The sequence below is a fragment of the Podarcis vaucheri genome (assembly GCF_965113315.1).
Source record: "Podarcis vaucheri genome assembly, chromosome: 5".
NCBI lineage: Eukaryota > Metazoa > Chordata > Lepidosauria > Squamata > Lacertidae > Podarcis > Podarcis vaucheri.
The window spans coordinates 11,453,458-11,478,941 of NC_138763.1; the positions used below are offsets into that span (position 1 = coordinate 11,453,458).

The 25,484-nt window shown below is 45.7% G+C and overlaps 2 protein-coding genes across 4 annotated transcripts in view; one reads left to right on the plus strand and one right to left on the minus strand.

Moving 5' to 3' along the window:
* Positions 1–1,372, plus strand: part of CCDC39 (coiled-coil domain 39 molecular ruler complex subunit) — a 28,375-nt gene extending 27,003 nt beyond the window's left edge. Inside the window, exon 20 of the mRNA XM_082224026.1 lies at positions 854–1,372. Within this exon, the coding sequence (XP_082080152.1) occupies positions 854–992 (139 nt within the window). The 3' untranslated portion in view covers positions 993–1,372. The remainder of the gene's footprint in view (positions 1–853) is intronic.
* A 542-nt stretch (positions 1,373–1,914) lies between these two features.
* TTC14 (tetratricopeptide repeat domain 14) lies at positions 1,915–25,334 on the minus strand. Of its 3 annotated transcripts, XM_082224128.1 has the most exons (12): positions 25,073–25,326; positions 14,077–14,201; positions 12,795–12,994; positions 11,441–11,525; positions 11,189–11,318; positions 10,111–10,263; positions 8,209–8,280; positions 7,455–7,574; positions 7,229–7,351; positions 6,134–6,251; positions 4,463–4,572; positions 1,915–2,827 (listed from the first exon to the last, which is right to left on the minus strand). In XM_082224128.1, exons 1-12 carry the CDS (start codon positions 25,216–25,218, stop codon positions 1,924–1,926), a joined length of 2,286 nt encoding a protein of 761 aa, XP_082080254.1. In that variant the 5' UTR covers positions 25,219–25,326; the 3' UTR covers positions 1,915–1,923. The 3 variants fall into 3 exon arrangements, with proteins under 3 accessions (XP_082080254.1, XP_082080255.1, XP_082080256.1); XM_082224129.1 differs by lacking the exon at positions 1,915–2,827 and having other exon boundaries at positions 2,923–4,572; positions 25,073–25,334; XM_082224130.1 differs by lacking the exon at positions 1,915–2,827 and having other exon boundaries at positions 4,461–6,251; positions 25,073–25,332.
* Positions 25,335–25,484: the final 150 nt, after the last annotated feature.

Genomic DNA, 25,484 nt, shown 5'->3' on the forward strand with positions numbered 1-25,484 from the left:
ACTGATTGGAGCAAGGTCTCACAACAGTCACAGCAAGTACAGTGGTATCTTGGGTTACATACGCTTCAGGTTAAGAACTTTGCTTCAGGATGAGAACAGAAATCGTGCTCCGGCGGCACGGCAGCAGCAGGAGGCCCTATTAGCTAAAGTGGTGCTTCAGGTTAAGAACAGTTTCAGGTTACGAACGGACCTCCGGAACGAATTAAGTACTTAACCCGAGGTACCACTGTACTGAGAAGGGATCCACTGAAGACACTATGGAATCAGGTAGTACAGGCCGGTAGAGCAGCATTGATCACCTGCCAAGCGTGGTTCTTGGCTACCAAGAGAAAAGGGAGAAAGGTAGCAGGGGGCTTGGTGTGGGTGTAGTGGCGGGCGTGTCAGATTGGCCCTGCCGCTGTTCACTCCCTAGTGCCATGCCCTTCCCTCTTGGTAGTAAGTAGCAGTGTAGAGGATTAGGAAGCAAAGTGAGCAGCACTGCCTCACTGGCCGCAACTGGAATCAGACAGTAGCAAAGGCAAGAACCTCACATGCCAAGAAGCGTAGCAAAGATAGGGAACAGCACCAAGAGTACTTTATGGGTGAGGCCATGCCAAGTTTACCACCGAGAAGACCCTGTCTTCTTCCCCTGCTGCTGGGACAAGTGCTCAGGGAGGTTCATTAATATCTTCCTGTACTGCTTAAGATAATCATGTAAGATTCAGTGGAGGGACCAAGGCATGGTCTTCTCTTTACATTAAAAAAAAAAAGACAGGATTTTTTTCACTGCTAATATGGATGTTACAACATCGTATTGTTTTCTGCAATATTCAAGATATATTTATAGTGTGACATCTTTCCTTTTGTCTTCTAGGTCCCCCAAGAGTTCAGCTTCATCTGGTGCTCAACTTAAAGTTGTATCTCTGACTTTGAGTCCCAATGCAGAAACTCTTTCACGTCCTTCTAGCCAAAGCAGCTTTTCTGGAACCTCTCGTAGCAAAAGCCCCAATTAGCTTTCAATGTTATACTGCAGGGAATGTCTTAGAGCTTTTAAAGACATAAATGATTTAATGTTTACCTACTATTTAGAAATACTAATTTGCTAAACTGCAAGTTCCTTTGTGGAGAAGTAATTTAAACATTGTTTACTTTGGGTTATATCAAACAAGCTGAGTTACTGGAAAATAGAATAAAAGTTGTTTTTTTAAAAAATCCTCAATGAACATGAAGTTATTTAATAATTTCAGTAGCCTAAGAAGACTGGCTTTAATGTTTCACACTTCTTCAGGTTTTTAAAAGATTCTGTAGCTTTAACTAATGGTAATCTTTAGAAAACAATATCAAACTGTGCTCCCCTGCCCTACCCGTCTCAATAAACTTCCTCTATTCATGACTCGGCTTAAGTAGCATCTTTCACTTAAAGATTCTGAGAGCGTTGGGGAAGTTTTCCTAAGTCTTCTTGCTTAAGAGGCCCCCTCTTGACCCACCCCCAAAAATGATTCAAGTGAAAAAGCCACTGGATGATCCACAGACATTAAAGAAAACCAAGGAAGTTTTATAAAAAATTTAATGGCAAGACAGGCTATTTACACACTAATGGCACATTTTTGTTTTTATTAACAATACAAAGTTAACAGTCATTGATGCCTTGGAAATATTCCTTCTGTAAAGTGCAATTTAGATGCCAATTAAGCACAGGTGGCAGTCTTAATAGTAGTAAAGTTTCTCAGCCAATCACGCTATCACATATGAATATCCAGCAAAAGATATTTTTTTAAAAAAAGATATGATGTAACTCTTGCATATTTGCCATTCCCTAAATCAATATCAAGTAGAGGGAACAGAAATACCCCCCCCCCCTATTTTTCCCCATTAAGAGTACAGACTCATCAAGTGATTAGAAGCTGAACTATACTTGCATCTTTAAAAAAAATAAAATAAAAATCACTGGTTTTTCTGTTTACTTCCCTTTTCTCGCTCAAATTCAGCAATCTGATTAAATATGTTGACCAAATTCTGAGGCAGTTGTTTCTTAGCACCAGTTCCAGACTGTCCTTTACCATTGAGTGTTGCTTCTTCATCTCGCTCCTTGGCTTTTGTGGTTTCCCTTTCCCTGCTCTTGGGTTCTCTCTCACCTTTAATCCACGCCAATTCAGGTCTGTTGTCAGCACTGTACCTGCTAGGCTCATTTATCCATTGGCTAGTATATCGGTTGTAGTGTTCAACTGATTTTGTTGAGTAATCGGACCCTGTTGGAGATGTGGAGTACTTTGTTTGGCTTGGGCTGTGCTTCTGATAATGATCCTTCTTTGATTCTTTTTCTAATTTTCCTGAATATCTCATCTTGTTCCTGTCATCAGACTTTCTACGATACGAGCCTGTACTATCCCTCCTATCAGAAGAAACTCTATCTAACTTACCCTGTTTTTCAGTTGTGTTACTATTTGCCTGAGTCTTGGAACTGCTGTAGGACTCTCTAGAATCTTCAGACCTACCTCCATAAATATCTTCAGCGGCAGAAGTCCTTAATAGAGAGTGCTCTCTCTCTCTTACCTCAGCCTTTTGATAGATTAACCTGTCCTGTCTCTCCAGCAGTTTCTCCATTTCATGCTTTTGATTAAGGAAGGAAGCAGAGGTATTGGCTGGAGGAGAGTAGCAGTCATCTTTCCTACTCTGATGTAAGAAACTCCTAGACGTGTGCTTTTTAGAGCTGCGTGAGGACACGGACCTGTTACGACTCCTTTTTTTACGCTTTTTGTTATCGGAAGAGGAAGAGGAGGAGGCAGATTCATCTGATGAAGAACTGCAGGAGGAAGAGGAAGTTGACCTTTTCTTTTTCTTCTTCAACCTAAAAGTTTTAATTAAGCATGAGGTAATGCTGTTAGCATTAAAAATGCAGTATTTTTTTGGCAAATATTTCCTACTTAGCTGTTGAACTATATACATTTTATGGTTTAAAAATTTCCTGGTAGTCAGGTTCAGAAGCTTGACTATTACTCATCTCATCAAGATGACCAAAATTACCCACCAAGTAGCAACACTAAAACAGGCATCCCCAACCTGCGGCCCTCCAGATGTTTTGGCCTACAACTCTCATGATCCCTAGCTAACAGGACCAGTGGTCAGGGATGATGGGAATTGTAGTCCAAAACATCTGGAGTGCTGAAGGTTGGGGATGCCTGCACTAAAATGTAAAACAGTATTTGAAGACCATGCAGCTGCTGTAGGAATTGCTTTACCCTCCCCTTAAAAAAATAATAAACAGTGGATTAAGTTCAGTAGTGTCTCATTTTGCTTACCAACACTCATTAGATTCCTAACTGAAATGCCATATACACTTCCTTTCTTGCCTTGCCTTATGTTCCCCCTTCCTCAAAACTAATATTTTTCCAATAAAGTTTTGCCTCAACCCCTTAATCTTTAAGCTCTGATATGTGAAACTCTATTTCCTCACATTCATCTCATACTATTTTTGTCTCTTCCCCTTCTCTTTTCTGCTTTCTTCACCTGGGTAACAATATAGACTGTAACCTTACAAGAGTATTGACCTATGTTTATTCTAAAGTACTATATACAGTTATGGTACTGTATAAATAATTTTGGCAGTTATTCAGCTTTACCTATGAAAGACTAAATTGAGTGATTCAATACTGGTGCCTAAAGATTTGAAATTGGGAAAGGTATGTTTTGCTTCTTCACATGAGTGTAATGACTTGCACAGGTTGCTTTGGTTTAATTTCTGTCAGGTTCCCAAGGATTGTATGCTCCAAGAAACAAAAGGTTGCATATGGTGAATGGTACAAAAAGAGGAGTAGGGCCAAAGGAATTTTCTTTCCATTGTCTTATATATATTATCCTGTATCATCAATGCAAAAGAGTACAAGACTTGCTTATAACCAGATATTTTGTATATAACAAGAGGTCACATTTTCCCCACCCTCTGTGGTTAAGATTCCTTAATGTCCATGTTCATGTCACAGTAAGCCATAATGGGTTACCATGCATGAATGACCTGAACTCACTTCGCTGCTCCCCAATACCACTAGAAGGAAACAAATGACCCCAGATTTCATGGTTAGTTTCATTCCATACAAGCCACTGTAAGTCCAGGCTTGTTCATAGTGTACTGATTGCTGTAACCCTACAATGCAGTCTGACTAGATGGCTAAATACCTGGTTAAGAGCAACCCATTCTGTTCTCTTATGAAATGTGAATTAAATAATGCTTAGGGCATTCAAAACCATGCCTCAGAGTTCAGCTGTCATTACAAAGGAACTTCATGCTTTAATCTTCCTCATTTATTCCCCGAGACTTTAAAAAAAGAAATAACTCTTGTGAAGGTTCTCATTAGCTTTTTTCACTAGTAGGGAGACACACACACACACACACACCACAAAATCAGCTCACCAATAACCACGAATGCCTTACTATACTTACAGTACCAACAAGGCTCTATAGATGGTTGAATATAATGGAGGTTACCTTTTTTCTTCTTTTAAAAGCTTACGCAGTTTTTCTGCACTTGTTTCTATTTTCTTCTCTTTTTGTCTCTCTTCTTTCGCAGCTTGTTTCTCTCTCATTTCCAGAGATTTCTTTTTTGAATCCCAACATTGAAAATATTCCATTAACAAGCCAGTGTTGACCCAAGGTCCCCCCCCCCCAAATTCCACCCAATATTCACACAGTTTACACCAACCCCAAGGTATCAGATCCAAAAAGAAAGGTATTCAAGGCAAAATAATTGTGTTCAAATGGGATGTTAAGCATTGAGATGAACAAGTATGGCATTAAGGACCATATTTGCAGTTTAAAACCCATACATTAAAAGCGAATAATAGTAAAAGGACCAAGATGGGAATTAGCATCCATTGCCCAATACAATGACATTAGTAATTCAGAAGGCATAAATGGAAAAAATAGCAAAGTGGTCGGCCATACAGAATTTACCAAATACAGAGGCATCAAGGAAATAATCATTATTTGGATTTTTGCGTAAAACGTGATCCAAATTAAAACATAATTGGAAGAGGCCATGTATGAATACAAACCATATGGCAACCGTATCACAGCCCAGTTTGATGCATGGTTTACACACGTAATCATATTCCAGTGGGTTGTTGATGAGCAGCACCAGAGGTCAGACACAGCAGCAACAGTTCCAGTTCAGAGGAAAATGCATTGAAGAAAAACATATCATCAGTATTACAGGAGGGCAACTGTTAAGTCTCAGCAGTAACTCAAGTCAACTTTGCATGTGCTTGTTTAGATTTCCCCCCTCACTGTCTGATGCTCCCCACCAAGGGGAGAGAGGTGCATATACGAAGGGGGACACAGAGTCTATTTTTACCAAGCTTCCATTTACAGGCTGCTTTTTTGCTGGCATGTTATGTGGAAATGTCTCGGTAAAAATAGACATGGCATCCCGCTTTGCATGTATTCTTCTCTGCATGACGGAGGAGAGGCAGCATGTAGCGGGGAAAAGCCCAATACTGGCACGTACAAAGTGACCCTCAATGTGTTTCAAACATGCACGCTATAAATAAATCTCATCTGGAAAACTTTTATTACCAAACTTTGAGGGCATGCTAACTAACCCTGTCGGTTAAGGATCTCTGAAAATTATATTCAGTTGTAGGTAATCAGCAAGCTCATGGCAGAGCAGGAAAGCTGAATCTAGTTGCTGGATCAATATCCCAAGTTACTGGCACCAGTGCCAAAAGAAAAGGCAACCTTTTCTTTTGCAGGATTTATTTTGGTTCTGCTGGAATTAAGTTCTTGTAAGCCTCCCTGTGCCAACCTTGTAATCTGATCCCAAGCATACACGTGCTTCAGAAGCAAGCTTAATTCCAACAACACTTATTTCCGAATAACTGCTCTGAAAGTTCACTTAACTACTCAATACGGGTAGGTCCTGTTGGCAGAACTAATCTGATTGAGGCATCTTGAATCTAGCTTCAGTGCCATATTTTACCTCTTCACTCAAATCATCCCCCATCCCTGACTTAGCAGCAGTTCAGAAACTCCACACACATCCAGTTTGATAGCTGCAACCATGCTCCCAGTAAATGACCCATGGAAGCTTGCAAGGACAAAAAGTAATGCATGCCTCTTGATGCATTTACCTCAGTCAACTAAGAGAAAGTAAAGAATCACCTGCATCTGCTTACGAAGTTTCAACAAGGCATCTTCGGCTTCTTGAAAGGTCTCATCTATGTTTAAAGCCTTCTTGTAGTAACTCTCAGCATTCAACAGCTTATCTTCCTCTTCTAACCTGGCAGATGATTTTATACGACATGTAAAGTATTCTAACTACCAGTTAGCCTCAGCTACATTTTTAGAGTGAGATCACTTTATGCTTAAGAAACGCTGACATCCTTTGCAATCAATCCATCAGCATTATAACCATGTGGGAACATGTTCCCATGTACCTCCCGCCATGCAAATGCCATTGGGCTGAACCTGAGCACAGCGAGGCATAACAAATTTCATAGCAGAGGTGATTGTGCGACATGTTAGGGCACTAAATAATCAAGCGTCTCCTAGGTATGGTTTACTTCAGAAATCCTTAGGAAGAGATGGCAGTGAAATGACAGTTCTGCTAACTGAATCCAGCATTTTGCATGATAAAAAGAAGTTACATTTGAAACAAAGGTTAGGATGCGAGATGCAGCAGATGTCCACAACCATATAGTAGGAAGGACAGCAACGAAAAAAGTAGATGCCAAGGTATGGTGGGATGGGTATGATTCGAGCTGGGTTTTCCTGGCAAACCACATACAGTGGTACCTCGCAAGACAAAAAACGCGCAAGACGAAAAACGCGCAAGACGAAAGAGTTTTCCGTTTTTTGAGTTGTTCCGCAAGACGAATTTCCCTATGGGCTTGCTTCGCAAGATGAAACGTCTTGCGAGTTTGTTTCCTTTTTCTTAAAGCCATTAAGCCGCTAATAGCCATGCTTCGCAAGACGCGGAACGGGTTAATTTCGTCTTGCGAGGCACCACTGTAGTGACATTAGCAAAAGGAGCCTGTGCCTTAATCCCAGCCCTCTAAAACAGCAAGTTTTGTTGACACAGATAATTTTTCCCACCTCTCCTTTGTCTTTGAGATAGTAATGAATGTGTGTGTGAGGTGGAAAAAACACTGACTTCCCTGAGCACAACAGCTTTGGCTAAGGATCCTGTAAGTACAATACTGCGGGGGGAAATGAAAGACGCTTATATATTTGGCCCAGTCACAAGGCAACACTTACTGTCCTCCCCGTTCAACAAGCGTTTGGCAAAGGTATTTCCTGGCATTTCTGTGTGTTGGACAGTTTTCTAGAGCAACCTGAAAATCATCAATTGCTTTATTTAAGCTTCCTTTTGTTGCATACCTAGAAGGGGGGGGGAATACCTTGTTAAGTACAAATATTTTAAATTTGCTCATAAAATTATTTAAAATTCTGCATTCTAGCTACAAATCAAACAGACACTTACAGAGCTCCACGAGCTACTAAGGCTTCAACATTTTGCACATCTATTTCCAGCGCCTTGTTGTATTCATTCATAGCATCCACATGGCGGCCTTCTTTGAAATAATCCACACCAATCTTGACACTAAAAAAAAAAAAAAGGCATTATGAATATTATGGTTTCTATATGCAAATCAATAATTGGGTAATTTGCTGCAGTAGTTCAAACTTGATAAGCTGTGAAGGCTAGTGACATTCCTAATTTTCTTTAGCTCCTAAATCTGCCTAATGCACTTTTTCTCATTATCATTGCAGATTTTCTCCAAATTCCTTAAAAATCAGTTTTAAAATGCAGTGGAGTTTCCTCTAGTTACATGAAGATAAGGACAGAATTCTTTGGGGACTAACCTTATCTCCTATCGATCCTCCATGGGGAACAAAGTAACATTTAGCACTTTTATCCACATGTAGACAAACAGGAAATGCAATGATAGGAAAGCTCACTCCAGTCTTGTGAGCCAGAAGTACATGATCCAGAAATATGGCTAAATGGGAAAACTAGTTAAGTATCATCACACTTAATTTTTTTTTAAGTGCCTCCTTAAATATCTACGTTCTCATTTTACAAGCATCTCAGCATGGTTCCCAATCATCAACCAGAGGAACTTGACAAATGGCTAATGTCCATTTCAAGCAAATATCACGATCCTGGGAGGAAAATGATAGTTCTTTCCAATCTTACATAAAACATTTGCCTATCAATATGAAGAAGTGCATACCATTTTAAGGCCCAGGAGGCTGATTGTTTTTTCCTCAAAGCAATGGCAAAATCTTCTTCGTTGAAATTTTTACTAGGGGAGAAAAATAAATCAAGGAACATTTAAATCACAGATGCATAAGAGCTGGAAGGTACCTCCCAGGGGTCATCTAGTCTAACCCCCTGCAATGCAGGAATCCCAACTAGATCATACATGACAGGAGCCATCCAACTTTTGCTACAAAACCTCCAAGGAAGGAGAGTCCACCACCTCTTGTGGGAATCTGTCCCACTGTCCAACAGCTCTGACTGTCAGAAAGTTCTTCCTTTCTTGCAACCTGAATCGACAACACCCTTCTTAAAATCAGTAATCTTTACATAGACGACTCAAAGCTAAGTTTTGGCCCCTGAGATGTCCCCATTAATTCCTTCTTTATTTCACCCTGCCTTTAGGCAGAAAGGTAAGTATCAGAAATATAAAGTGTAGTAGGTAAAACAGAGGTCTGTACAGGATAAGGGACCTACTGCTCAAAAGTAAACTGATCACTAAAGGAGGGCTAAAGGAAAATCTAAAAAACTTGTACCCTAACTGGCTCCAGCTGCTGCAGTCTTGTTTGTCCGCAAAACATTTAGAATGAAAAGCAAAAGGACTGATGGTATTTTAATTGATGTGTACCAAGTCTCACTGCTTCATTGATTTAGTGTATGCTTGTGGAATATTATATGGGAAATGCAAAAATGTTAACATTTAGTATGTGAGGCCAAAATAGGCAAAGGAGGACCTTGCCCCTAAAAACGTCTTTATCTTGCCTTCAATAAGTTTCTCTGAAGGTCGTCCTCAGGTGGCATTTGACTTTGATTCAGTTATTAAAAATAAATAAATCCTTATCCTCTCTCTGCTGGAGGGGCTGTGGTAATTTTGGATCCTATTTTCTTTTTTTTATGGGAATGCAAAATTGCTCACATATTCTGGACCACAGTTTCTGATATTATTTCTAAGATTATTTCCAAATATGGTTTTAGCTCGGCTTTCACTAAAATGGATTCTGACCTCACTATCTGATACAAAGATTTAGGGTTCTTTTTATTGACAGCCGCACACTCGCTGATAGCATGCTTTTGGAAATCTAAGGTTCAGAAACATATGGGAGATGGCTATCTCAGAGCAACTACTCAGGCACAGAAAGGTAACAAAAGGTACCGCCAAGAGAAAACTTTATTGAAACTTTTGTCTCCTTTCTTTTTGTATGTAAGGGCATCCCACCGACTACCCAGATTTGTCCATGGAGAGGCTATATTAACCATTAATGTATTAAGAATATGTTTGAGATGATACTACACAATTAACGTAATTTTAAGTGGATATAGTATTACGTAACTAGATTTGTACCCAATTCTTATTACAGTATTGTTATTTTGGAAAATAAAAATTTGATTTTCATTTTATGCTGTAAGCTGCCCAGGGTGGCTGGCGAAACTAGCCAGATGGGCGGGGTATAATGATGATGATGATGTTGTGTGGTGAACGGAGGTGATGTACATGGTTTTCCACCTCTTCATTTAATTCCCACAATAACCCTGTGAAGTAGGTTAGGCTTTATGGCTGAGGAGGAATTTAAACCCTGGTCTCCCAAGTCCTTTAGCCACTAACCCACACTAGGTGGCTGAATTAGTTTAAATCTGGTTGTGGATCAGAACATTAACCTGTTGCCCAATATAAACTATTTGCTTTGTTTGTTGAGGAAGTTTAATAATAATTTAGTTGCAAATGGAAAAAGAGCTTTTCCTGCACTCTTTTTTTGTTTTTGTTTTTAAAGTAATGGAAGTTTCACTTTAGTGAGCAATCTCAAAATAAAGTAAACCTGGAAGCTGCCTAAGGTTTAAAAGAACTGCAACACTTTCTGTGAAGAGGTGCCTTATATACCTTTGTAGTCCTCTCATTAAGGATGGTGGGCTGGATTCATTCAATCCTAGTTTTCCTACCAGAAACTCAACTACAGCTGGATTGGCAAAGCCCAAGGAATGATGTAAAACTTTATCATATGTTTCCAAACTGCTGGATATTTCAACACTTTTCCTGGGGAAAGAAAAAAGAAAGGTAGCAATTATGAGAATTCTGTCTTTGATTCCACCTTGACAGGGACATCTTTCCCATTCTATTTCTAACACAGAAATGATGAGGGACAAGCCTAAAGATACATGGAAAGATGCCCAACTCACCCACCTCCTCAAGGGCTACTGGCACAGCCACAAAATAGTTACTTTGTGAGGAGTTGCTAGTCATAAAATGTTCGTAGCACTTCCCGCTCTGTGCCTCCATTTGTTTTCTGAGAGGAACAAACACAACCTCTCTGTCTCCATTGACTGGATAGGGTAGCCTGCCTCAATCTAGCATTTAGAGACTGAATGCAAAATGTTTCTCCTCTTCACAATGAAGTGAATGTAAAACTCATTAATGGGCTAGAAACACACTGCACGTATCTAAGAGGTCACTGCATGAAGCATGAGACTTGGAATGTGCCACATTAAATATTTTGCCAGCTGCTTCTGAACTTGTGTGTACCCCATCCCCAACTCCTATTGCAAGTTCAAGGAAAAGCTTAGAAACTTTTGCTTTTAGATAACCATGGGTTCCTGTTGTCTGACTGGTAATAATGGTCCGTTACACAGGCCAGCTTCAAGCCACTGGTAGTTGGCTTGTTTAAATTAATGATAGTGATGACTATAGTTCCTAGTTTAGACAAAAAGGGCAAAGTGTCATTAACTAAAAGGAAATTAAAAGCTTCAGAAATCCTCCCTCTAGACTCACAGGAGGAGCAGAGGGAAAGGGACAAAGTGTGTAAGCCCAGAAGACTAGGATGACTTATGTAGTGTGAAACTATGGTTGAGCATTATGTTTAAATGTGGCTAAATATTTCATTCTATTAAGGAAAGCCCAGTATGTACTGAAGAGTTTATTGAGCCACTAAAGAAAGAAGATGCAGTATATTACTGTTTCATACCTGTAGTGCAGAGGCAGATCTTCTGAGCTGATTACTCCTAATTTGGTACTTGCTAGACTGGGCGATAGAGCAGAGCTGTGCAGTGATACTGTGAGCTTTTCATGGTAGCGATCAATATCCTTGATTGCAGCTATTAAAACACAAAAAAGGCTTGATTTAAACAGCAGAATATCCTGTCAACATATCCTGAAAATAAATATGAAGGGGGAATCTAGTTGTGAGGCAGTCAGAGGCTAAGTCAAATTAACTTGCCTTGGATAAGGTCACCTGTTTGATAGTATGATAACGGGTCACCATGGCTGCTCTGGGAAGGCACATCCCTCAATGGACAAAGAGCCTGAAATAGAAACCAAATGACCAAAAACTTTAGCATCCTTTACCAGACCAGTAAATGTTCTTGCTGGTGTGGTGTAGTGGTTAAGAGCGGTAGACTCGTAATCTGGTGAACCGGGTTCACTTCCCTGCTCCTCCACATGCAGCTGCTGGGTGACCTTGGGCTAGTCACACTTCTCTGAAGTCTCTCAGCCTCACTCACCTCACAGAGTGTTTGTTGTAGGTGAGGAAGGGAAAGGAGATTGTTAGCCGCTTTGAGACTCCCTAGGATAGTGATAAAGCGGGATATCAAATCCAAACTCCTCCTCCAAGGGGAACACATATAACTTGTATAAATGAATTCTCAGGCCAGCTATATTCATTGCAGGGAGGGGTTTACTTAGGAGAAACCATGTTGGTCTGAACTTGCTGTAATGGCAACACTGAAGATTCAGTCCTGCTGACATTTTAGCTCCAAATCACAAGGGGAGGGAACAATATGTGCAAGGGAAAACATGGTAAGAGAGGTGGATTTGTGTTTTCTTCCTATTTTTGCAGTGTTCACCAGCGCGGCTGTTGCTGGTCCAGCCCCGTAATACTCCCAGTGTCCCACGTAGGTTAGGAACTGCTGTAAAGCTGAGAAGCTCCCAGTAAGATGAGAACGTGATCTGACAAGAGAGCCTTATGGTAAGGCAGTGAACATGAAGTCACCTGCAGATCCTTCTTTTTATGTTTGCAGGGCCTCATGAAAATCTTTGGCCTCTCCTCCAGACGAAGAGGCGCTTCTCCAAGCATAAATGCTTCTTGCACATTTTCCAGTAAGATACATACAACTTACACTTTTGCTTAACACCCTTGAGCACAGAAAAAGGAAGCAGAATTCATTTGAAAACAAATTCTACTCAGCTACCACAAAGCAAAATACATAAATGTTTGCAAGAATGTAATTTTGAGATGTCTCCCTTTTTAAAGAGCCGCACAAATGCTACCAAAACTGCAACAGAGTTCACCTGAAGGCTTTTATGTCCTCAAAATAACCTTTAAACAAAAACAAAAAACAAAAAAAAAGAGAAACGTTTTGCTGAGGTAGCGAAACAACTTCTAGCTCACCACTTTTCAAGGCCACACTACAGTAAAAGCTTTAAACTATTGACTGTCCCACAGCACACATCTACTTTTCCTGAGCAAGCAGCTCCCAATTTGTTGTACAAAAAGCTAACACAAAACAAAATGATCCATCAGAAAGTGTCTCCAGTGCAAGAATTTACATGTGAATAGTTATCATCAGACTTACAGTGATCTCTAGATCTGCTATCTCTCGAGTGACGCCACTTCGAAGGCAGAACAGCACCATGAAAAAACCAAATTCACGAATGGAACTAATCCTTCCAATCACTATGTCCCCACGCTCAATATCACGGAAAAACAGCTCTCTCCTCTCTGCACTGGGAACATCCATGAACTGCTCCAAAGGTGGCATAGTAGCATAATAATCTTCAATTGGGATAAAAAGAGTCTTGTTGAAATAAAATATTATATAAACAGTTTTTAAAAATATATTACCCACTGTATCACATAAAAACATTTTAAATCAAAAACTGCTACCTTACAGTATAACCTTTCACATGCCTACTTCAGCGGGACTAAAACTCACAGATAAGTGGGTTTAAGATTTCACTCAACAGAACAATCCTAAACATGCCTACTTAGAAGGAAGTTCTAATGAATTCAGAGGGGCTAGGGGTTAGGATTGTAGCCACAGCTTCTTACAGCTATTCACAATTTTGACACACAGGCCACTTAGCACACTCCTCCCCTGGCCCAAATTAGTATTTAAAGAACTTGTCTACTTGCACCAGAGCTGGGACTTGACCCCAAAGAGAAGAGATCCCAGCTCTGGTGCATATATTAAAATCACATTTATTATATATAGTGGGACAGACACAGAATAACAGAGAAAATACTAATAAAACTATTTCCCCAATGAAAATTGGTGTCTGAAAAGGATCTGTAGTTTTTAATTCAAAACATCCACTTTCAAGCTTCACAAACTTCAGAAAATGGAAGATCTACACACAATGAAAACCAAGTCCACCTGTTATACAGTATGTTTCTTGATATATGCATATATTTAAACATTTATTGATTTATTTTACTTGATATAGGAATCCTAGGCAAGTGAGAAGCATCAGACATCAAATGATGTGTTGTGCAAAGGCTTTGGCACTATGAAGCTATTCTGTATTCTACCACATTTGCAAATACTATTCCAACTACATCTGAAAAATGTTGCTTAGCATATTACTGTTGACTGGAATACTAACAATGCTTGAACTCTAAATCAAGAAGTAATGTGAACGGATTATAGCAGTACTGTTTTCAAAAACTGCTTTAATAAATATTTCACTTCTAATACTTCAAAGAGCAAAATATTTCATATGAAGGTTTTCCTCAATTTTTCTAGACCATGGGGTGAAAGAAGAAAGAAAGAAAAATTAAGGAGATGCACATATCAGCACGTACCACTAATCACAATATGACTTACAACTTCTGCCTTGTCTTAGTAGAAATCTTACCTTCATTCTCTTCATTTGCTTCTGTTGTTGTTGGCACATTTGTTTTCCAAGCATGAGAAAAAAGGAGATCAGCTTTTTTTGCAATGAAATGCTGTATCTCAATATTTTCAAGTCCTCTTTCTTTCCTGAAACAGAAAAGAAAAGAGATTAGCACCTCCTAAATCAGGGCCCACCAACCTGGGGTGACACCTCCCATGCTACCCACAGAAAGGTCTCTTTGCATCGATAAAGGTAAAGGTACCTCTGGCCGTTAGGTCCAGTTGCGGCGCTCATCTTGCTCTATAGGCCGAGGGAGCCGGCGTTTGTCTGCAGACAGCTTCCGGGTCATGTGGCCAGCATGACTAAGCCGCTTCTGGCGTACCAGAGCAGTGCACGGAAACGCCATTTACCTTCCCACTGGAGCGGTACCTATTTATCTACTTGCACTTTGACGTGCTTTTGAACTGCTAGGTGGGCAGGAGCTGGGACCGAACAACGGGAGCTCACTCTATTGTGGGGATTCGAACCACTGACCTTCCGATCGGCAAGCCCTAGGCTCTGTGGTTTAGACCACAGCGGCACCCGTGTCCCTTCTTTACATAGACCTGAGCAAATGTTCCCTCAAAAAGCCACTCTCCAGCCCCAGGAGCCTTCATAAGGGAGCCATTTGCAGAGAAAGAACTGAGGGGAGAGAGACCCTGTATTGGACAGAGCGGGTGGTGGGTTTCACTTGTGCTGCCCCACCTCCAGGCCAGAACCTTCAGAAGGGAGTTGCTGCCACGGGCATTATGTGTATTTTAATGAGCTGAATAGAGTAAAAGATTATGAGTCGTGGGTGTGTGGAGGGAGTGATGTATGAACTTAACAGTGCTTAGTTTTTTTTAATGGCTGCTATTTTGTTAATGTTGTCAATATTGTTTTACAGATTATAAATGCTGTATTGATTTGTTAAGCATACAATGTGGCTTTTGCTTTAACTGTGATGTTTAACTTATTTTTTAGTTGCTGTTTTGGTAACAGTGTTTTATAGATTGTAATTGTTTCACTGAAGATTTGTTAATTGTTCTGTATGATTTATGCTATACAGGCAGTGACTTTGAGGTGCGTCTGATATGGGTGCAAATGCAAAGCACATCATGCTGAACCCAGAAGTGACCCAAAAAGGTCACAAAAGGGGGTGGGGAAGGAATGGCGTGTTTGTAGGCTTTTGCAATGGGTGTTCTGATTATACACGATTTCACGTAAGCGTGCAGTGCCAAGGCATGCAAACCCTATGCAAATCGGTCACTTACTATATTTGTTATTGTCAGGGGTTCAGGAGCAGAGACGCAGAGAAGGGAGGAAACAGAGAGCGAGGGGGAGGAATCCGAAGGGAGAATGAGTGATGACGACGACCCGAGATCTCCAAGCCTAAGCAGTGAGTCAGAGGACTCCCAAAAGGGAGCCCCAGTGAGCAGAGCAAGGGGAGGATCCGGGGGGACACCCCAGGAGGAAGGGAACAGAGGGGATTCAGAGAGCAGCAGCTGGAAGTCGGGACCCACGCTCAGGACTGAGAGCAGCAGGGAGGAAGTTAGCCAGACATCGGGTGCCGGAGACTGTCAGCAGGAGGGAGGGCACGCGTCAGGGGTGGTCACGCCCTCCTCAGAGAGCGAGGCGACGGTTAAGAGGAAAGTAGGGAGTTGGGCGCGCGCGCCAAGTTCAAATGCAGAGGAAACTGGCGCAGCAAGCAGCCCGGAGAGGGAGCCGGGTCCCAAAGCCCGCCGAAAGGAGGAGGAAGGAAGTGGGGGGTCTTCAGCGTCGGAAGAGTCTAGGAGGGAGGAGACTAGGAGAAGCAGTGGGACCCAGAGACGCAGGGAGAGGCGCAGGAGGTGGAGCAAGGCTAGGGTATTAAGCTGGTGCACAGGGGGCGGAGAGTCAGACGAGACTTCGCCGACCTAAGATGGAAGGTGTAGAGCTGCACGCTGCAGTTCAGAAATGAAACGTGTAACTCAATAAAGACTCTTATAAAGTGAACGTTGGCTAGCGTGGTCCTGTGTGAGCTGGGACCCGGTGGCAGCTCTGACAGTAAGTCTCGTCTCCAATTACAAAGAAGTTCCAGACGCCTGAAACACCGCAGCGGGAGAACACGCAGCGAGGGCTGAAGAGGGGTGTCTGGACTCAAGCTCACAAAATCGGCAGGCATGACGGCAGAACAGCGAATCGCTACTCTGCAAGAAGCAGTGACACAATTAAACACGGAGATATTAGCATCCCGAAAGAGAGAGGAGGATGCAGCGCTCGCCTACAGAGATCTCCAAGCCAGGTTTGAAGCGTTTGCCAAGCAGGTACAAACGGGACCCAAGCCGGAGGGGGTTGGGTTGGCAAGGAGATCAGGCGGTCTTGTGCAGCATTTTGATGGGAACCTGCAACAGTACCCCAATTTTCGAGCAGACGTACTGTGTGCACTGCAACTGCTGGCAAAGGACTTTAGAGATGAGGAAGAGAAGGTGGGGTTTATCCTATCCTATTTGCATGGAGACGCTAAAGCTTGGCTGCGCAATTTGTGGAGGGATAAGGATCCAGCGCTTCGAAGTGCGGATGCCTTCATCAAAGCGATGGATGCATGCTTTTTATCTAGCATAGATGTGGATCTTGCACGACGGGAGATACATGGACTTAAACAAGGCAGGGCCACGGTCCGACAGTACCACGCACGCTTTTTCGCACTCGTCAGCGCCTTAGAATGGGACCGAGATTCGCCTCCAGTAAGAGATCTCTTCTGGGAGGGTCTCAGCAACCCAATTAAAGACGAAATTGCGAGAGGGGAGAGACCCAAAAGCACGCAGGAGGTGGTCCAGAGGGCGCTATCTGCGGGAGTGCGGCTGGAAGAACGCCCATGGGCCAGGGAGGAGGGGCGTAGTGGGCGCGAAGCAGCGAGAAGTTTTTCCTTCGTTCCCAGAGAAGCAGCGCGTGCGCAATCCACGCCTCCGCCAGGAGGGGGAGCAGAACCTATGGAGGTGGGAGGTGCCAGAGCTCAGTCAGCAACCAGAGCCCTAGCACCAGGAGCAGGCAAATCTAAGACTCCTAGAGGGACCCGGAAGTGCTACATCTGCGAAAGTCCGCAACATTTGGCGAAAGAGTGTCCCCAGAGGAGCCTGAAGCACACTGCAGCCGCTGCTAAAGTGGAGACAGCTACACAGCACAAAGACCCTCTGCAGGGAAACGACGATGTCTGGCTGGAGACGGAAGTCCTGGGGCCCAGCCAGACGTATCAGTGAAGCAGTCCCCAGAGATCTTGCAACCCACAGACCCCCTCCCGCCCAAACCGGTAGTGCAACTGACCGCATCGCTCCAGCTGCCCAATGGACTCACAATAGACGTCCCGATCACGGTGGACTCTGGGAGTAATGCAGATTTTATGGCGCAGGATTTTGTGAAGCGACACGCTATACAGCTACTGCCTGCCACTCTGCCCCTGCAAGTCGTCACGGTGGATGGGAGAGAGTTACTAGGGGGGCAAGTGGTGCAGCAAACGCCGCCAATGGTGATGCAATTGGGTAACCACAGGGAAGTCATCAGCTTTAATGTCACTCAGTTGTCGGACACTCCCATCGTCTTGGGCATGAGCTGGCTGGACAGGCACAGTCCGACGCTGGCGTGGTACCAGAGGCAGCTGATCTTCGGTTCTTCTTATTGCGCTGAACACTGCATTATGCCCAGAAGGGAGGGGGAGGAGGAAGAATCGCAACTGCAGTTGGGGACGCTACACACAGTTCCCCACAAATACGCGGACTTTTTGGAGGTCTTTTGCGAAAAGGAGGCGGACAAGCTACCCCCTCACCGGCCATATGACTGCAAGATTGACCTCCTGCCGGGGGCGACGCTGCCTAAGGGGAGGCTATACTCCATGTCTGAGGACGAAATGCAGGAACTCAAACAGTTCATTGATCATAATCTGGAGCGTGGCTTCATCAGAGAGTCCAAGGCAGTGGGGGGCAGTCCCGTTTTCTTCGTGAAAAAGAAAGACACGCCCCAAAAAAGGCTCGTTGTGGACTACCGCCTCTTGAACCAGATGACCAAGCCGTCTGATTACCCCATGCCCCGGATTGACGACCTCCTCGCGACGGTGCGCAAGGGACGCGTGTTCACCAAGTTGGACCTACGAGGGGCGTACAATCTCATCCGCATACGAGAGGGCGATGAGTGGAAAACCGCCATGTTCACGCCCCTGGGCACCTACGAGTACAGAGTTATGCCCTTTGGATTGCAAAATAGTTCTCACTGTTTTCAAGCTTTCATGCATCACGTATTGGCGGGGCTCCTCTACAAGAAGTGCGTCTGCTTCCTGGATGACATCTTGATATTCTCTGAATCGCAGCAAGCTCATGACCAAGACGTGAGGGAGGTGCTGAGGAGGTTGCAACAACATAGACTGTACGCCAAGCTAGAGAAGTGCCAGTTCGACACGACGGAGGTAGATTTCCTGGGATACAAGTTGTCGGACAAGGGACTAGCCATGGACAGCACCAAGGTTCGCGCGGTGTTGGATTGGAAGAGCCCGCGAAACCGGAAGGAGGTACAGCGGTTTGTCGGCTTTGCCAACTTCTATCGCAAATTTATCAAGGGGTTCGCGATGCAGACGGCGGCCATTACGGACACGCTCAGCTCCAAGAAAAAGAAATTCATCTGGACAGAGCAGGCGGAGCAGTCCTTTCAAGCGCTCAAGCGTCTCTTCGCGTCGGAAGAGCAACTGCTGCATATCGACCCCAGTAAACCGTTGAGGGTAGAGACAGACGCGTCAGACAGAGCCGTGGGAGCCGTCCTGCTGCAGCGAGACCCGCAGGGGGTCTGGAGGCCGGGAGCGTTCTACTCCAGGAAGCTCAGCAAGTCTGAGCAGAACTACACCATCTGGGACAGGGAGTTGTTGGCCATTCATGCAGCGTTCAAAGCGTGGAGGCATTTCCTGATCGGCGCCAAGCATACAGTGCAGGTTTGCACAGACCACAAAAATCTGGAGCACTGGCGCACGGCGCAGTTCCTGAACCAGAGGCAGATACGTTGGGCAGAGTTCTTTGCGGACTTCGATTTCCGGATAGAGTACGTCCCAGGTGACACCAACATCATGGCGGATGCACTGTCCCGGAAACCGCAATACCTAGAAGAGGTGACGCCAGCGGCGGCCATGCACATCTTCGCACCGACGGCGTGGGCGTGTGCCGCAGCTACGGTAGACCTGGATGCGGTGCGGCGTGCGTTGAGGGCCGACTCATTCGCGCAAGAGAAGATGGCAGAAGTGCACAGAGGCACGGCTAACTCAGACGAGTTCCAGGTGCGGGACGGCTTGCTCCTCCATAAAGGGGCCGTCTATGTGCCTGGGGACGAACTTCGAGCCAAGGTACTGCAACAGTTGCACGACGCACCCACGGCCGGTCACTTTGGCACAGAGAAAACGGTGGAATTAGTCGCGAGAGACTTCTGGTGGCCCAGGCTGAGAGGGGAGGTCGCGGACTACGTCGCGAGGTGCGACACCTGCCAGAGGGCCAAGCCGGTACACAGACCGCCGGCGGGACTGTTAGAACCGCTGCAAACGCCGTTTGAACCGTGGGAGAGGGTGGCCCTAGACTTTGTCACGGATTTACCCAGCTCGAGGGGCAAGACAGCTGTACTAGTGGTGGTGGACTTGTTCACCAAGATGGCACATTTCATTCCGTGTGCGAAGGTGGCCACGGCGGAACAAACCGCCAAACTGTTCATAGATCACGTGTTCAAAGTGCATGGTCTGCCGCGATCTATACTGTCCGACTGCGGACGCCAGTTCATCTCGACTTTCTGGCAGAAGTTGATGGGATTTCTAAATGTCAAGGTCAATCTGGCATCGGCGAGACACCCGCAGACCAACGGGCAAGCGGAGAGGGTCAATGCCATCATGCAGCAGTACCTGAGATGCTATGCCAATCAACAGCCTGCGACGTGGGTGGATTACCTGCCGCTCGCCGAGTTCGCTTACAACAACACGAAGCACGTGTCCACAGGGGTGACGCCGTTCTTCGCCAACAATGGGAGGCATCCCAGAACCTTCCCGGGACTGGAGAGAGTGGGGGAAGGAGAACCACAGACGGCAGACGCGTTCGCGTCAGAGTTGCAGGCGGTCCACGATCAACTCCGAAGGCAGTTGGAGCTAGCTAAGCACGCCTACAAGGTGCAAGCTGACAGGCACAGGCGGGTTGGCGAAGAGATCCACGTAGGAGACTGGGTCTGGTTGGCAGCCCACGCAGTGCCGACCAGGTCGCTAGCCAAAAAGAAGTTGGGGCACAAGCAAATTGGTCCGTACCATGTCGAAGCACAGATCAACCCGGTAGCTTTCAGGTTGGCGCTGCCGGAGGGCTCCAGGATGCATCCGGTGTTCCACAGGTCGGTGCTCACTCCCTACAAGGCACCGCACAGATTCCAGGAGCCCGGGACGGCACCGAGTCCGCTCCGGGAGCGGACGGAGACGCGGGGGGTGACGCAGCGGGACACCATCAATGAGGTCACGGAGATTTTGGACTCCAGATGGGGGGAAGAGGGAGTAGAATACCTCCTAGCCAGAGAGGGCACCCGGGCCAGCGCCAATAGCTGGGTGCCAGACTACGCGTTGGAGGAACCCCTGCTCAAGGACGAGTTTCATGCCCTGTTCCCACACAGACCCATGCCAGCGAGCTTCTTCGACGACTGGCTGTTCACGCCCACACTTTCTTCCAGCACGTTCCATGGATTCGACTCGGACGGGGACCCCGCACTGAGCACCCGTTCCCCAGAAGAAGCACCGGCGGGTTCGGCGTCAGGCACCTCGCATTGGTGGGACGATCGACCAGGGGAGCAATGGCGCCGGAAGTGGCTGGAGATGCCAGGTCGAGCGACCGACGCAGAGACTGACGCGGACGTGTTCGGGGAGGACCTTGGGTTCGAGCACGGCGGTACAGAGATGGAAGCGGAACAGGTCAACGTCGACGACCGCGAGGAGGAAGAGTCGGAGGGTTTCAGTTGGCGGCCAACCACGGGGAGCGAACTGTATCCGGCATTCCCTCCCGTGATGAGGGAGCTCCCAGCACCCACACCTGAAAGCGGGGAGGGGGGAAGGGGGGGCTTCGAGGGGGGGATGGATGTCAGGGGTTCAGGAGCAGAGACGCAGAGAAGGGAGGAAACAGAGAGCGAGGGGGAGGAATCCGAAGGGAGAATGAGTGATGACGACGACCCGAGATCTCCAAGCCTAAGCAGTGAGTCAGAGGACTCCCAAAAGGGAGCCCCAGTGAGCAGAGCAAGGGGAGGATCCGGGGGGACACCCCAGGAGGAAGGGAACAGAGGGGATTCAGAGAGCAGCAGCTGGAAGTCGGGACCCACGCTCAGGACTGAGAGCAGCAGGGAGGAAGTTAGCCAGACATCGGGTGCCGGAGACTGTCAGCAGGAGGGAGGGCACGCGTCAGGGGTGGTCACGCCCTCCTCAGAGAGCGAGGCGACGGTTAAGAGGAAAGTAGGGAGTTGGGCGCGCGCGCCAAGTTCAAATGCAGAGGAAACTGGCGCAGCAAGCAGCCCGGAGAGGGAGCCGGGTCCCAAAGCCCGCCGAAAGGAGGAGGAAGGAAGTGGGGGGTCTTCAGCGTCGGAAGAGTCTAGGAGGGAGGAGACTAGGAGAAGCAGTGGGACCCAGAGACGCAGGGAGAGGCGCAGGAGGTGGAGCAAGGCTAGGGTATTAAGCTGGTGCACAGGGGGCGGAGAGTCAGACGAGACTTCGCCGACCTAAGATGGAAGGTGTAGAGCTGCACGCTGCAGTTCAGAAATGAAACGTGTAACTCAATAAAGACTCTTATAAAGTGAACGTTGGCTAGCGTGGTCCTGTGTGAGCTGGGACCCGGTGGCAGCTCTGACAGTTATGTTCTATCATGTTATTATTTACTGCTTATAAGCTGCTTTGGGATTCATTTGGATGAAAAGCAGCATAGAAATGTAATAAACCAAATCAAACTCTCTGCTTTTACTGCTCAATTCCTGTCTGCACTGACTCAGCCTTTCCTACATGCAGCATGCACCCTTCAAAACGTGCAGGTTTGGAAAGTCAGACAGGGGCATATCCACACTCTTTTGTGGTCCTATATATTTTTTCCTTTAAAGAGGGTGAAAGAGGAGAGCGCAAAATATGGTCTGAAGCTCAACATCAAAAAAACGAAGATCATAGCCACTGGTCCCATCACCTCCTGGCAAATAGAAGGGGAAGAAATGGAGGCAGTGAGAGATTTTACTTTCTTGGGCTCCATGATCACTGCAGATGGTGACAGCAGTCACGAAATTAAAAGACGCCTGCTCCTTGGGAGAAAGGCGATGGCAAACCTAGACAGCATCTAAAAAAGCAGAGACATCACCTTGCCAACAAAGATCCGTATAGTTAAAGCTATGGTTTTCCTAGTAGTGATGTATGGAAGTGAGAGCTGGACCATAAAGAAGGCTGATCGCCAAAGAATTGATGCTTTTGAATTCTGGTGCTGGAGGAGACTCTTGAGAGTCCCATGGACTGCAAGAAGATCAAACCTCTCCATTCTGAAGGAAATCAGCCCTGAGTGCTCACTGGAAGGACAGATCCTGAAGCTGAGACTCCAATACTTTGGCCACCTCATGAGAAGAGAAGATTCCCTGGAAAAGACCCTGATGTTGGGAAAGATGGAGGGCACAAGGAGAAGGGGATGGCAGAGGACGAGATGGTTGGGCACTGTTCTTGAAGCTACCAACATGAGTTTGACCAAACTGCGGGAGGCAGTGGAAGACAGGAGTGCCTGGCGTGCTCTGGTCCATAGGGTCACGAAGAGTCGGACACGACAACGACTAAACAACAACAACATATTTTTCCTGCTCTTTCAGATGTAGCAGGCTTGCATTTCCTCAAAATTTCAAAAGGTTCCCTACCCCTGCCCTAAAGGAACAGTGTTCCAAATGAGAACTTGGCAACTTAGAATCATAGAGTTGGAAGAGACCACAAGGGCCATCGAGTCCAACCCCCTGCCAAGCAGGAAACACCATCAGAGCACTCCTGACATATGGTTGTCAAGCCTCTGCTTAAAGACCTCCAAAGTAGGAGACTCCACCACACTCCTTGGCAGCAAATCCCACTGTCGAACAGCTCTTACTGTCAGGAAGTTCTTCCTAATGTTTAGGTGGAATCTTCTTTCTTGTAGTTTGGATCCATTGCTCCGTGTCCGCTTCTCTGGAGCAGCAGAAAACAACCTTTCTCCCTCCTCTATGTGACATCCTTTTATATATTTGAACATGGCTATCATATCACCCCTTAACCTCCTCTTCTCCAGGCTAAACATGCCCAGCTCCCTTAGCCGTTCTTGATTACTTGATTACTATAACAGCATCGTAGATAGAAAACACACTATCTCATTCTAGTAAGTCTGCTGTAAAGTGCACAACTTTGCTCTTCCAGCTGATGCTTTGTAATTATATGTTTAGGAACATGATTGTCTAATTCTGCCTTGAGCCACTTTTGCATTCAAAACACATTAGCTCTTAGTCAGCTACCCTTTCAGCCTTTAGCATATCATTAAACATATGTTTCTTTCTTGATGCCATTAAACTGATATCTGTACAGTCCTCAGTATGTTTATTCAGAATTCCTATCAAATTTAAAGACGCTGCTTCCCTAGTACGTTCTGGAGTCTGACATAGCTGGTTGGTGACTGCCAATGCTATATATGTACACACACACCCGTATATATATGCTCGTGTTTGTTATTTGTTTATAAAAATATTCCTATGCCACTTTATCATAAGAATATCAAAGCAGCTTAAAGTAGTATCTGTATATAATAAAAGCACATAAAAATTAAAACCGGAGACCATCACTTAACTGTTATGGAAAGATGTGTTCTTAATTGCCTGCATAAGCTTGCCAGAATAGAAGTTTTTCAGCAGACATTTAAAAGTTTAAATAGACATCCCTGCTCAAGTTCTCATCATTACCACCATCAACATTTTACTTGTATGCCACCTTTCCATAGTTAAAACCATGATCAAGGCGGCTGAATCTATTGACACCAATATTCCACAGGACTGCGCCAATGACACCAGAGGCTTTGTTTCATGTTAATGTCAAATGACTGTCACCAACTCAGAATAAAACCAGCATCATTCCTGCAATGATCTTAAGTGATCAAGCTGGGATATGAGGGCACAGATGGATGGCACAGAAGTACTAACATCTAACTGCTGTGCTGGAGGAGGATTGGGGCTTTACATCATACAACACAGAATGCCACATTGGGGGGGGGGGGGAACGGACATGTTTATGTTGTGGAAAGAGGGAGGGTGCTCCAGTGGCAAATTTCTAGAAAGACGCTGAGCAATGGAGCAGGTGCGTTGATCACAGAAGGCCCCGTGTTCAAATCCCCAGGTAGGGCTGGAGAAGAATCTTGTCTGAAACCCTTTGGTCGCTGCCAGTCGAGAGCCACCCATTTTGAACTAGATGCACCAACAAGCTTGACAGAGAATAGGGCAACTTCCTACAGCTACAGCCTGCTTTCAAACCTTATCAAGCAAAACCTGCTGTGATATATTTAAGAGGTGTGTGTGTGTGTGTGTGTGTGTGTGTGTATATATATGGTATATGTTTAATGTTTAATAGGTTATTGTATTTTAGTGTTTTGTTGGAAGCTGCCCAGAGTGGCTGGGGAAACCCAGCCAGGTGGGCGGGGTATAAATAAATAAATAATAATAATAATAATAATAATAATAAAAGCACCTACACATGTTCAGAGGCGCTCTTTCATGGGATAATACAGAGCCTCAGGGGCGGGCTGCAAAATAAAAACAAACCCTGGGAGAGCTCAGGCGGCCAGACTCTTCCTCTCAGGGTCGCGGGTTCGAATCCCACGCCGGGCAAAAAGGATTCCTGCACTGAAAGGGGGTTGGACTAGATGACGCAACACGCGCCCACCCAGAGGCCCCTCCCCCTCCACGAGGAGCCCCGCCCCTTTCCCCTCCCCCCCCAGCCAAGGCAGGGCCCGCTCACCTGACTGGCGGCAGCGCCTCCAGGCCAGGCCCGCCAGGCGGCAGGAGGCCTCGGAAGTCGGGGTTGTCGTGCTGCTCTGTGCGGAGCAAGGGGAGCAGCGCCGGCCCGTGAAAGCCGAGCGCCTGGCGGAGCAGGTCCCGCTCCATCCCCCGCGCAGTCAGCCCGCCTGCTCCTCCCCCTCACGCAGAACGATCTACGCGACCCGGAAGGGAAACCTTTCCGTAGACTTTCCCTCACGCCCTTCTCCCCGCGCTGAAGCAGCGAATTCGGCGCAGGCGCAGAGGGGAACCCCGCTCGTCAGCATTAAACTCCAGTCGCGAGGAAGGGGCGGGGAGGCGGAGCTTAGCGAGGAAAGGGCGGGAAAGGCCGTTGCTTCGCCCTATTTACCTCACGAAGTGGTCGCGCCTCAGTA

What these genes read in the sequence shown, in the direction of transcription:
- TTC14 (XM_082224128.1), bottom strand. Translation starts at nt 25,218, where the DNA reads ATGGAGCGGGACCTGCTCCGCCAGGCGCTCGGCTTTCACGGGCCGGCG. An exon ending in AACAGGTGACCTTATCCAAG is followed by an intron (nt 11,319 to 11,440) that starts GCAAGTTAATTT and finishes GTGTTTTAATAG; the next exon opens with CTGCAATCAAGGATATTGAT. An exon ending in CTTTTAAAAGAAGAAAAAAG is followed by an intron (nt 2,828 to 4,462) that starts GTAACCTCCATT and finishes TAAAACTTTTAG; the next exon opens with GTTGAAGAAGAAAAAGAAAA.